At 33.0% G+C, this 13,074-nt stretch overlaps 1 protein-coding gene across 1 annotated transcript in view; it reads left to right on the top strand.

Moving 5' to 3' along the window:
* Nucleotides 1–1,262: 1,262 nt before the first annotated feature.
* The window catches only part of IL1RAPL1 (interleukin 1 receptor accessory protein like 1), a 656,553-nt gene continuing 644,741 nt past the window's right edge, over nucleotides 1,263–13,074 (top strand). The window contains exon 1 of the mRNA XM_062574156.1: nucleotides 1,263–1,344. Within this exon, the coding sequence (XP_062430140.1) occupies nucleotides 1,263–1,344 (82 nt within the window). The remainder of the gene's footprint in view (nucleotides 1,345–13,074) is intronic.

The following is a 13,074-nucleotide window of genomic DNA, read 5'->3' as shown; positions in this document are numbered from 1 at the left end:
TATTTTAAGATACTGCTTTCAAAAATGTCTTGGGTACTCACTAACCTGAGTATCAATGAAAGTGCAAAAGATTTGTTGTCTCTTCTGAAATGAAAGCTTGTACTTTATGGTTCCTTTAGAAAATTTTTTCATTGCTATACAGTGCTGTGATCCACAGGGGTCAATATCAAAACCACTCTGGTTTCATCTAGGTCTTTGTTTATAATATTAAAGAACTATTACTCATAGCCTTTTTTTTTTCCATTAGACAAGCATGTTTTTGCATAAAATACTGTCATGAATTTTCCATTTAACTTGACTAGAGAAGGGAAGATTTGGTCTCCCTTCCCCCTTTTAACAGGTTGAAGTGTAGGCTGTTAGTCCTATCAGCCTTTCCAGAGCAAAGCTGATAATCGCTATGACTAGATCATACCTTCCAGTTATAGAGGGAATTAACAATGTTTAGTGCCTGCTTTCACCTGCTGCTCATACCACTTCCTCCCCAGAGAACACGAATAACAGAAAACCTTAATTCATGTGTTAGAGTTTGAGCCACATCCAGCGATCTACTTGTTTTCCATCCTATTAATGCGAATTTCTGATTTAGTATGGTGAACGTGTTTGATCTTGCAGTGCTGGTGTGCTTTCAACTCATGTAGAAGCAAGTTCCATGATGCTGTGCTGGTTCCTCTGGCGAGCCCTTGTCATTTCCCTTTCACTGTTCCTGAAATGTTCAGTTTTAATTGTTTGTTGCATGATGCACCCTGTGCTCAACTTGTGGAATGAATTAATGGAAGCAAAGCTAGTGCAGAAGGACGTTATTTTCCTTTTTCTTTGTGTGTGGGGGAAATAGATGATATGCTAAAAGAAGTAGACATTATTTTGCAAGTTCAGTGATAGAGTCATACTTTTTCATAGAATAAATTCATATTGTTTGACTCAGGAGATTTGTTATAAAGCTTTTACAGAGACCCAGTGTGCTTTTAATGCATAGGCAAAATTGGAAGTGAAACTTCAGGGTTAAATGTAGTGTGTGCATGTGTTAATCTTATTATGATGATTTAAGTTTATTTTTTTGTGAGCAGTATATCATTTTGATATGTTAAATTGCTCAAAACACTATATTCAACATTTCTACAATGTCAGTATTATGATTAGTTACTGCAAAGGTGTTTCCTTACTAATATAAAACCAGTGTTCTCAACCTTTTTTTCTTTTCTTCTTTTTTTTTTTTCCTTCTTCAATTGCTGATACTCAAGGGAGCAGCCTTGGAGAGCTGGAAGATGAAAGCTCCTATTCCACACTTGATTCTCTTGTATGCTACTCTAACTCAGAGCTTGAAGGTTGTGACCAAAAGGGGATCAGGTAAGCAGATCTTTCTCTGTGATTACGATTTGGTTTTCAAAAAAAATTCTTAAAATTTGCAAATATACACTAAGACGTTGTTATACTGTTTTTGAATGTGGTTAAGAGGGTTTCAAATTTTACAGCAAAAATTAGTAACTTCTGTGTTTTTACAATGAATTTTGTTGTGTGAACTTGATGGAAAAAAACAAAATGGTAAACACATAAGATGTGTAAAGTTAAATAAATATAACAACCCATCTGCTAAAAAACAGCATATTTTATTCCAAGATATTCCCAAGACTTTAATTTATTTAAAATACTTTGATGCAGTCAATATTGTTAATGTAAGCTACTGTATTTATGTTTTAATATATATCTGCAGTGAAGACTCACATATGCGGTTCAGGCAATTTTTGTTTAGGCTACTGATTTTTATAATTCAAAGAATAAATCAAGCACATTAAATTTATTAACCATGAAAAGTGAGCAGCAATACATATTTTCTGAAAGGTTGACCTTATACATGGATAAATAAAGAAAACATGGACAATTTTTTGGAAACCTAGCAGAGGGTGAAATGTTTACCAAATATCTTTCATGCAGTTGTATGGATGAGTTATTTTCATATGCAAATGAAGGAAACATTAATAATGAGACAATTGTGTGTTTTTACCTCTCTTTTGGTCTGGCATCCTGAAATTCTAATTTTCCCCTCTTTTACATTTTATTGAATAATGAAAAATGTATAGGATGCTACTTCTGCAAACTCCTGTCTCACCACGTGATACTAAAGAACACTAAATCCTGAATGGAAGACTTGATCCCTTGTTGACAGATTACTACTTAGCAACTAAGTTTGCTGTTGTTGGTTCTTTTCCTTTTGGCATTGGAGTGTTTTAGGTAGCTTTTGTTAAAATGTCTTCTAGAAGTCTAGTCTTGAATTCTTTTTGTGTTTTTATCTGTTTCTGACTGGAGTTGGTTGCTAGTTGTTGTTCTAAAGTGATGCATAATGAAGACAGAGATCTTTTTTTTATTTTGGGCAAAGGCTTAAATAATATGCTGCACTTTGAGTAATTTATATTTGTAACATATTATCAAACTGATTATGTCTTCAATATTTAAGTGATTGGAAATGTACAATAAGGGAAAATTAGTACAACTACAGTGTTAAAATATTCCTCAACCAAGATTTGAGATCAGAATACCTTCCGGGTTATTTAAGCTCAATAAACTTAAAATATACTCAGTATATGCAAAACAAAGGAGTTAATGATGGGTTGAGGTGTTTGTACTATGGTCATGATGCCTCTGTATTTTTTTGAGAAGCTTATTGTGATAATTATCATATTAAAGTGTCTAGATGTGGTATTTTTGTTAGAGTACAACTTTGTTACCAGGAACTTTAGGTTGAGTTCACTTAGTATAAATAATTTAGTATAAATGTTATTGCTTATCACAAAAGTAACTTTTACAATTACATCCATTTTTAAGGAACCACAGGAATAGCCAGTCATCTGATATTTGTCTCTTGAATATGATAATAAGAAGATCTCAGGTTGTCTTTGTGTTTTATTTCATCATTCTTGCCTGTATCCTCTTTTCATGATGAATCAATGCAAAGAAAAATAGTAAATATGTATCTTAGTTTCTATTTTGGAAAGGAATAATAACTGCTGACCATCCAAGTAAAAGAATACTCAGAATGCTTTGTAAGATGTACTACGTATATTCACATCCTGGTGATATTACAGAAAGGGAAAACTCTAATAGAAATCTTTGAATTGTACCTGACTTATAAGATGGAGTTCTCTATGTTCTTACATGAGATCTGCTTATGCTGTGTATAGTTTCAATTGCCTGAATTGCCAAAAAGACTTTTACAGTACTTCATTACAATAATGTGCCTGGAAAAATTCACCTCTACAATGCAATTTTGTAACAATGTAAGCGCATGGGAAAAAATTGAGTTTTACTGAAATATCAGATCCCGCTGCCATTGTACATATTATTTGATGCCCTTGGACTTGAGGAGCTTCCACAAATATAGGTAGACTGTACTGTAGAGGCAGTGCTGCTTTGTTTGAGGTTTCTCCTGAGTGTTTAGAAGGCTTATTTTTAAATCCTGAAGTGTTTTTCAAAAAAAATCTTTTATTGTAATGCAACTTTTGACTACATAAAAGGTTCACTTATCTGTACTGCGAAAGTAAGTTTCTCAAAGACAGACAACTTACAGTTGGAAATGGAGGCAAAGAAAAGATTCAACTTGGAAAATGGAACCTTAATTCTATGCAGACATGCTAAGCAGAGGGTGGAGACGACATGGTCTTTTTTAATTTTAAGTATTTGAGTCCCGTTACACGATGTGGAAATTCAGCTAGTGGTACTTTCCATGTGGAAAGTGCTGGTGCATACTTCAAAATCCTTATTGTGTCTCTGGGCATCTCTTGTTCTAGAAAGCTAAAGTATAGCTCAATTTATTTTCGAAGTTGAATGCAGATACACTTATTTTCTTTGTTTGTTTCATAAAAACTCAAGGAAAGAGGAAAAAGACCTCTGAAAAAATTGTAACATAAGAAGCCTGTTGAATGACAGCAAGAAAGCAGAACTATACCTTTGGTATTGAAGTTTAATGCAAATCTAGCTTGAAAGTGTTATGCATTAAGAGTAAAGCTAAACTGAAGCAGGATGTAAATGTTATTTTTTAATTGGAAAAATAACTTAGATCCATACCTTTATGGCAATAGTAAAATATTTCAAAATAACTAAATCCGTGTATTTAAAAGATACATACTTGTTCCTAACCCTTCCTTTGGCTTTTTATCCATATTAACCGAAACAAAAAAAAATAATCTTTTTAGTTATAATGTGAAATCTAATTTATTTGAGTAAAATATTCTAAAATTTTATAATTTCAGGCTAAATGATTTGAGTATTATACCTTGTCTCATGATCATGATAAGTAAAGATTAAAAAAAAAGTGAATTAGTGCTTCTTAGACTTCTATTTTTACCTGTGAATTTGCTTCTTCAGACTGAAATATAGAATAATCTTATCACTTATAGTTAAAGCAGAACTCCTACAAATTTTAGTGTCTTCTCAAGCGAGGATGAAAAGAGCCTATGCATTGAGCTTTGTTATTCCAAATGCTAAGTTCAGAGTAGATATAATGTTTGTTAATTGAGTATTTTAGGTGTACAGTGAAGTCTCCATGAGCTATTGGAGAAGCTTCAGAGACTGAAACAGTAACTTCAAAGGCGAGCATTCAGTTAACATATCCTGGATATCAAATGTAATATGCTAAATGGGAAGCTAACTCTTACACTACTTCTTGACTTTCTTAAATGTCTCAGAGGATGTTGCTTCATGAAACAATTCCTCTATTTGATTGGTATATCCTGATTGATGCAAAGGAAGAATAAATATTTAAATATTTATTTACTGGTTTGTACAGTGTGCTTGGAATGGGCCTAAATTTTAAAAATGTAGGAAATATTACCTATTTTTTTAGAATGAAGCTGGACTGTGTATAAAATTGCAATATGCTAAAAAGTGCATAAGGACTTGGATTTATTTTTGGGGAAGTGCAGTGAGGTGTCTGTTGTTCAAAGCAATCCTCCTTCCCCAAAGAAAGTAAGAAGTACTTACTCAAACAGGATTTTTTTTTAAGCAGATAGTTACAAACTTTATTGTATTTAGTGAATTTATGGTAATGCATTTCTAAATGCTTTACTTCCATTTTTTTTTTCTGCTCAAAGTATCTTTGGTTTGGACTAAACCATAGACTTTCTAGCCACATGGTTTTACTTCTTCGGTAACGTAAAATTCTGTTTCTTCAGGCTGACATATTTTCAAACACTGACTTTTGATGAATAGGAGGTTTTTGTTTATAATTTTTTTTAATATTCATCAAATAAGAAGTAGGTTAGGAAAGAGAGTTTAATACTGGTGCATACATTTTTTTTTTGTCCTTATAAGGAGTGTTAAATAAAATACATGAACACTGCAATGCCATCTGGTGGTTTTTTTCCAAGGATGTTGAATAGACAAAGGAAAAAATCTTTTTTGTTTTAAAAAAAGAATCTGTGAGAAGGGGGGAAATGGAGGGGAAAAAGGATTTAATCAGGATAGGTAGAAACCACAAGGTTAGTGGCATTTTAGACATGCATGCTGCCAAATACTAATCTGATATTTGTTGTCTTACATTCAGTAATGGTGAGGGTTATTACTATATTCATTGATCTTCTATTTTTCTACAATATGCTGTGCACAGAGTTAATTAAAGGGGCCGCATCCTGTGTTCACAACATCCTTGTTGTTGTGAATGGAAATTAACTTTTCCAGTTGAAATTTATTCTAGGATAAAAATAATTTAACTAGGAGGCTACTACATCGGCTACCAGAACGGACATTAATGGCCAGATGGCCGTTAATGTTGGGCTACCAGAAAGCTTACTGGTTCCTTCACATCACTGCTATGAGATTAAAGTCTATAGATATATTTTCTCATGTAGCAAAGAACTACTTCTGTTTTTAGTGTCTGGCACTTCTGTGCATTAATTATTATGAGTGAATCAATTGGTGGTTCTGGTTGTTGTACCACTATGGGAAATGAATAAAATGAAAAAAGGAAGGAAAGAGCTTTGACTTTGTAGGCTTTTGATTGACCTTTCTGAATTTTATTTTGTTCTGTTGGAACAAAAAATTAATTTTAACTGGGTAAAAATAATGCAAGTTTTTTTTTCTGGTTCTGAAACTGGTCAGTTACTGAGAAAAATTTTGGAAATTTATGTAAAAGAAAGATCTCAAATAGTTATTCTATTTGACTAACTTCATATTCCGTAAGAGCTATAAGCTGACTTCTTTCAAAATTATGATTTTGTTTGAATTTTGTGAGTTACTGTTCTCTAGAGTACACTTACCCTCATATAATAAATATCATATATCAAAATATACCTGCACAAACAAGACAGTTTATTTTGTTTTTCAAAAAAGTTTCCTTAGATTGGAAAGGAACAAGTGATCCGTGTAATGTAGGTGTTATTTTTGACAAAGAAGGATTTTACACTTCCTGATGGAAGTCCTAATGATTAGTTAACCGTTTATTTTAAAAAAAAGAAAAGGCATAGAATGAAAATTTTTTACCTGTTCTATATATGAGGAATATATCTACAGAAGTCAAGAAGTCAGTTTTGTGAACTCTTTTCAGACAGAAAGAAGTGAATTTGGATGATTCATTTGTACCTCATAATTCAATTGTCTCTGTCTTACAGAAAACAATAAAAAAAGTATAAGCCATGTAGCATGGCAGAAATACTTTGAGAGCTTGTGCATGTTTGTGACTGAACCTGAGCAGGGATCTGATAACCAGGATTTATTATTCTACGCTTTGTTATCATTCTGAGAGAGACTTGGTGTCCCAATCACATGTCACTTTTCCAGAACTGCCACACTCTCATTTTGAAGTTTTTCTTTCTTTTATCCCTCAAACATGATTACCTGTGTGGCCATTCAGCAGTAGGTTTCACTAATATTATATAACTGTTATCCTGTTCTTCTTAAGGTGTCTTTAGTTTTTTAGGGCCCTTCTTATTTTTTCCATTCTACCTGTGTTTTGATTGTCAAAGTATTTTCTTTCAGATTTTTATCCAAAGTTAATTAGCTGATGAATGTCATATTGAACCTGATCCTATCAGATGGTTCAAAAAATAAATGAATAGACATATACCAGATACTCTTTTTCTATACAATTTATAGACAGAACACTTTCAAATATATGGTATTCTGAGGTCACTGAGGTTGGAGCAAAGCATTTAGAGCAATTACAGGATAGTCTTCAATTGATATTAATAGCCTCTAGGTGTTGTTTTCAGTCTATTACAGAACATTAGTTTTACATTACTAATTGATGAGGCTTATGGCCTATTGAGTGGTTACACAGAACCTGAAATATTTAGAGCCTGTCAACGTCTATCTGGTGTATAAGATTAATTTGTGTGAGCAATGATTTTTGAATAGTGGCAGTTAAAACTGCCGTTACCACTATGAAAATCTTTTCCTGTTTAATGATAAAAAACAAAACTATTGCAGATTTTATATTGCCACATAGACATGGCCTAAGCAAAGAACTTTGTACCTTTTTGATTATATTGACTGTGGGGAGGGGAGAGAAATCTTTTTTGTGGGGTTAACCTGGAAGTATCTGGTCAGCAGTTACACTATGTAAGGTCACTCTGGATTGAAAAGCTCACTACAAAGTGACATTGGAATGAGTTATGAGTAGATTGTAAACCTTAGAATCTCATTTAAAGCATCATAACCTAAGTAAATAGTGAACCTTATTTCATATGAGGATTGATTCAAAATATTCATTTGGAATTGTTTATCGTTTGTAATTCTGGCTATGACACTGAATGGGCAAAACTCTGTGAAAAACTTCTTTCTTTTTAGAAGGAGAAAGGAGGGGAAACCTTTACAGTTCCAAGCACAAGGAAATAGACATCATTATCAGATGATGATTTATTTCTCCTATTTTATTTATTCCGTACTGATTTTATTAATGACCATTTTTATTGGTCATAGAAATCAGTACATTTTATCTTTGATAGTGAAATCTCCTTATAGTTGAAGATTTAACTAATTGGGTATTTTTATTACCCTATCTTGAATTTTACCTAATTATTTTACCACATGTGCATGTGCTTGTGGAGATGTTGTCTACTTTGCTTCTTAATCACCTCTTTGTTAACATAGGGAATGTTCAAGGATGTTGTGGCTGAACATGTACTAAAAAGGTCAAATGAGGTGAATGATTGCTTATAGTAGGAGGGAGATCTAGACATGGGAAGACTATGTAAATATTCTACCTCCTCCACTGCTTTAACACTCTATGCTAAAGTTTTTCCATTTAACAGAGCCATGAGACCTCCTGGAATTAATACAGCCTGCAGAAAAATTTCATCTCTTTCTATTTCTACATGGCCTCAGGATGTTGAAAGAGCTATTAGGGGCCTATAGCACCTTCCTTAGTCAGACAGCAACAATATTGCATACTACCATCCCACAACTATATCTGGGAAAGCCATTTACTCCAGTTCTGATATAATTGTCACCTGCTTTCTTGACTTACTAAGAAAAAGATATCTGATTGTTTTGGGGAGAAAATACCTGTCTTTGTGAGTTGAGGAATATTAGAAGAGATCAAGAGTTAATTATTAACCTATGTGATGTTTTACATATTCAGAAAATCATAGAGTTCAGCTAATAAATGCTTCTGAAAATTTTTCTGTGTATGGCAAGTCTACATGGAAATATATCTTTTCTTTGAGGGCAAAAATCCTTTAGAATTGTGAATGATTCTTCAGCTACAGAATGTAGTGTGTGTTACATTGGTATAGAGTAATTTTCAATTTATAGTTTTCCTTTGAAAATAGTGTTGCTAGTGAACTAAAACAGATGTTTGTCACAGGAGTGTTTCTAAAATAATGGCCTTTGGATGCAATTCTGTTTTTCTTAAGGTAAGGACGCTGTTCAATAGGTTGTGCGAATAGCAGTGATGCAGGTTATTTACTGAATGGGAAAACTCATATACTAATTAGGTAAACTTATATGGCTTATAAATAAAAATAAACAAACACATCCTTTGCCAAAACAGAAATTGAGGAATAAGAAATGATTTCATCACAAGCAGAGATGCTTTGTGATACATTACTTATTTTGGAGATGCTATGAAAGAAGTAACTGTTACTTGTCCTGTAAGCATTTGTGAACAGGATAGCTGGCATTTTAAAAATAGTTATGTGACCTTTTATTGTTGCTATGATCCATACTGATACTTTTATGAGTCCTGAGAGATAGTGAATAATAATTCCGTATGTGAAAAGACTGTCTGTGCAGTATCAAAGGGTCAGTGTTTTATAGTGTGCAATACATATTAAGAAATGACTAATGATGGTAAAGGAGACAAAACAAAATCTAAAGCCAAAAGGACAGTAATAGATATTCTTACATAGTTTGATCATTGAGTTTTAGTAGCTGTTTAGAATGGCTCTGTGCTCCTCCAGTCACCTTTTTCCCTAAGGAATGATTAGCGGTAGTTTCACAGATTGGCATCTGTTGGCAAATGGCCTAGAAGATGTAAAAAAAACAAGTGACCTTTGATGAGAAATAGCTGTTGCAGAAGATTTATTTATTTGGATACTGTGCTATCACTTTTGTGTAGAATAATGAACATGGAGAGTGAGGAGACAAGAAAACCTCAAGGACAAGTACTGAGCATCTGATAGATTTTTTTTTTCTTATTTAAGTGTATTTAGTTGTGAAATATTAAAATATAGGAATAAGAGTTGTTATAATAAGATTTGTCCATTAGAGTGTGTTTTGTTGCTACACTTAAAGCAAATTAAAATTGATGAAATCTCTCCTCAATTAAAATACTTCCTGATTTGTTCTCTCTGATAGACAGAAGAAAAAGGTGCCATCCGTGCAGTGTATGCAAAAGTTGTTTGGAAAGCAACCTAGAATGAAAAGAGAAGATCATCCTTTAGATTATAGTACTGAAATCTTAAGACACTCTTGCTCAGAGTTATATTTGCTCTTATAGTCTTTATGCAAAATGAGCTTCTGTCAGTACTTAAAGATTTATCTGTTTTTCAAAACAGTTTTTTTGCAATCATGAGGACAATTATCAGATGGGTATAATAGCAAATTATGACATAGTTATGTATCTGAAAGATGAATGCTCCTGCGATTGCTTCTGTAGTTTTGTTGCCTTGCTCTGAATGCTTAACTCAGTTCAGGAAACTGTCAAATGTACAGATGCAAAGCAGACAATTGTGTTGAAGCAATCTGCAAATTCTTTCTGAGAAACCCATTTCCAAAATAACTTTTTTCATCCTGGCAAAGAGATCTTCTCTTTTAAATCAACTTCAGGACTGATCTTCAAACAAATACTTTTACAAAGTCAGGCAGACCTTTTAGAGCCTGCGCATATGTGCTGTAGTCCCTGGTCCACATTTTTTCCAGCTTAGGACTGGCCTAAACATCTCTCTTGTGTTGTGTTGCCTTATCTTCCATCCACTGGAAACTGGGGCATGCTGATGATGATACCTCTTGCAGGTTTATTAAAACTCTGTTGAAGCATAAGCCAATAAATGAGGCTCTGTTAAGCTGCATGGAAATGTGTGTTCATACCTGTAAAGATGCTGCCATTCTCTTGTCACCTCACATTTAACCATAATTAATACCCTTGGTAATACAAGAGGCATTTTTATTTCTTATGGGAAAAGTAATCAGCTAATAATAGGCATGCTATCTTCATGTACTTTTAAATAATTAACTATAGTCTCTTTTTCAGTGATATGTTTGTGGTAGAATGAAATCTGGGATATTAGAAATTAAATAGCAGCCATAATGTTAGTCACTTTCAAGCAAAACCACCAATGTACATGAGTTGTCCAGATAAGAAAAATCCATCCTGCAAGAACATTTATCCTTGTTGTTATTTCAGGTACAAGGTCAGCTTGTCTAAATCTCCAGATTTTCTCTTGAATGCTGAACTTTGGCTGTATAACTCAGCATAAATCATTAAAGTACAGCAAACATGGACAAGAAACAAGGCAAAATCTCTCTATATGCATATATAGATGGCTGTGCTATGAGGGAAGGCTAAATTCCTTTCTAGGGAATATGGACGCTACAGAGATGCCATTAAAAATCACTGCATAACTGAGTGTCTGTGTGCAGCACAGAGAAGAAGGAGGGAAAACATGAAGAGTGAGAGAGAGAGAAAAGTCAAAGTCTGAGCCTTTTCTAATGGAGAATGTTGAGCCAAGTATGGCAAGGAGTCCAACTGCTTTTGCTAGGACCAGATAATGTGTATCTTGTGATTGCAGAAGGGACCTTCTGGAGTCCAGTGACCACCCTCCTGTCATTCTGCAGTCTGGATCAGTCCAGCGTATGCATTTTGCAATGAAACTGCTTTTGCATATTGTAGGTTTATTTTTGCCCTTTGCAGTATTTTCACTATACTTCTGATTTTGTTTCTTAAATTATACTATAATTTTAAGGCTTATATTTTTCTAGGAAGTTGAAGAACAGTCAGTAATGGAATATTTTAGTTGGGAAGAAAAGATGTTTTGAAATTATGCCAAATAATTGTTACAAACCAATTTTACAAATGTGATACATATGTTTATTTTTTAGTATATTACTTTCTGTGACATTTTAGTAAAATGAGACTGTTAAAAAGATGCAATAGGAAAGTTTAAAAGTCTGGGAAGAAATCATGACGAATCATGTTTACCAGGAAATATATTTTACTTGGAAAAGTAGCTGTCTTGTCAAAGAGAGAAAAACAAGTAATTCTTTTCTCTCTGAACTAATGTGGAAACACATAATTAATCTGCACTACAGTGAGTCTTAAATTAATAGATGGATTCTTATCTCTTAAATGAACATGTTACTTAGAATTATTTAACTTAGACTTTTGCAGGTGTGTTAGGTTACTTAAAAGAAATAGTATATGGTAAGTTCAAAATAGAAGTTTGGAGAGCAGCCATCTTGATAGTCTATTAGTATATTATTACATTAGGCCTTAAAATGCAAACTTTATATAAACAGGTGTAAAACTTCATATAAACAGGGATTTCAGCATTAGAGCTCAAAAATATAATTATAACAAAAATAGGTTACATTGCTTTTTATTGTTAGGAATGATAGAGTAGGACAGTTCATATTTCTTAGTTGTAAAATTTTTCTCTATATATTGTTATATATATCACAAAACACATCAAAACAATTCATGTATAAGATCTGAGATAAAGAAAACACCTATTTCTGTTTCTCAAATAGAAAACCATATCTATAACAAACTTTTCATTTTATTAATAAATTTTATTCATATCTTTAAATAGTTACTAATTGTTTCCATTACTTTTAAAAATGTTTACAGTTCCCAGTTAAATATTCAGAGCTCTGTGCAATGGCATGAATGTGATAAAATGATTTAACTTAAATTAGCTTTGACAGGGAGTCGTTTAACAACATATAAAATTTGCAGTGTAAGAGTTTAGTACAACAGTACATCAAAATGCAAGAGGTCAGGGCCCCACAAAATAAAAACTTCATCTGCCAGCTATAAAGAACACAGGATAATTTTCAGGCAATAGTGCAGTGATTGAATTCCAGTGTGATTAAGTTTTTACAGTTCCTGGAGAAGCAATTAACTTTCTTTCACACTAAGATTCAAATAAAAAGAAACTGCCCATGCTATCGTCTGACTAGTGTCATGTCATCTGCAATTACAGAAAAACTTAAAAAAATGGAAATTTTATTCATATTTAACTAGGTGGACTACTTATTCATTCATGACTTTGTTTCACTTTGTCACTGCTAAGTAATGCATGTGTAACAAATTTGCATTTCAAAGTAGGTCACACTATTCTCATAAATGTATAATATATGCACATTTTGTATGTGTTTGGTATTGAGGACAGTTATGATAAGATACTGCTGGCTTAATACCAAATCTAGAGTAGGTGTTGCACTTAGTATTCATGATAACTTGTATATACAAAGCTTTTGTTTTTCAGTGAGGAGAATCAATCTTCCATTTCAAACAGTGCTTGAACAGTTATCGTTCAGCAGAATTGCTTTCTCACTGTCAATGTTTTGTATGTTCAAAACATCTAAAGCCTTCTTTTCTGATAGTGTCTAGGTGTGTGATCCAAAGTCCTATGCTAAGTCTCTAGA

The sequence above is a fragment of the Rhea pennata genome, chromosome 1 (genome assembly GCF_028389875.1).
Source record: "Rhea pennata isolate bPtePen1 chromosome 1, bPtePen1.pri, whole genome shotgun sequence".
NCBI classification, from domain to species: Eukaryota; Metazoa; Chordata; class Aves; order Rheiformes; family Rheidae; genus Rhea; species Rhea pennata.
Note: the sequence above shows the minus strand (reverse complement) of the source record. Positions and strands in the feature narration are given on the sequence as shown.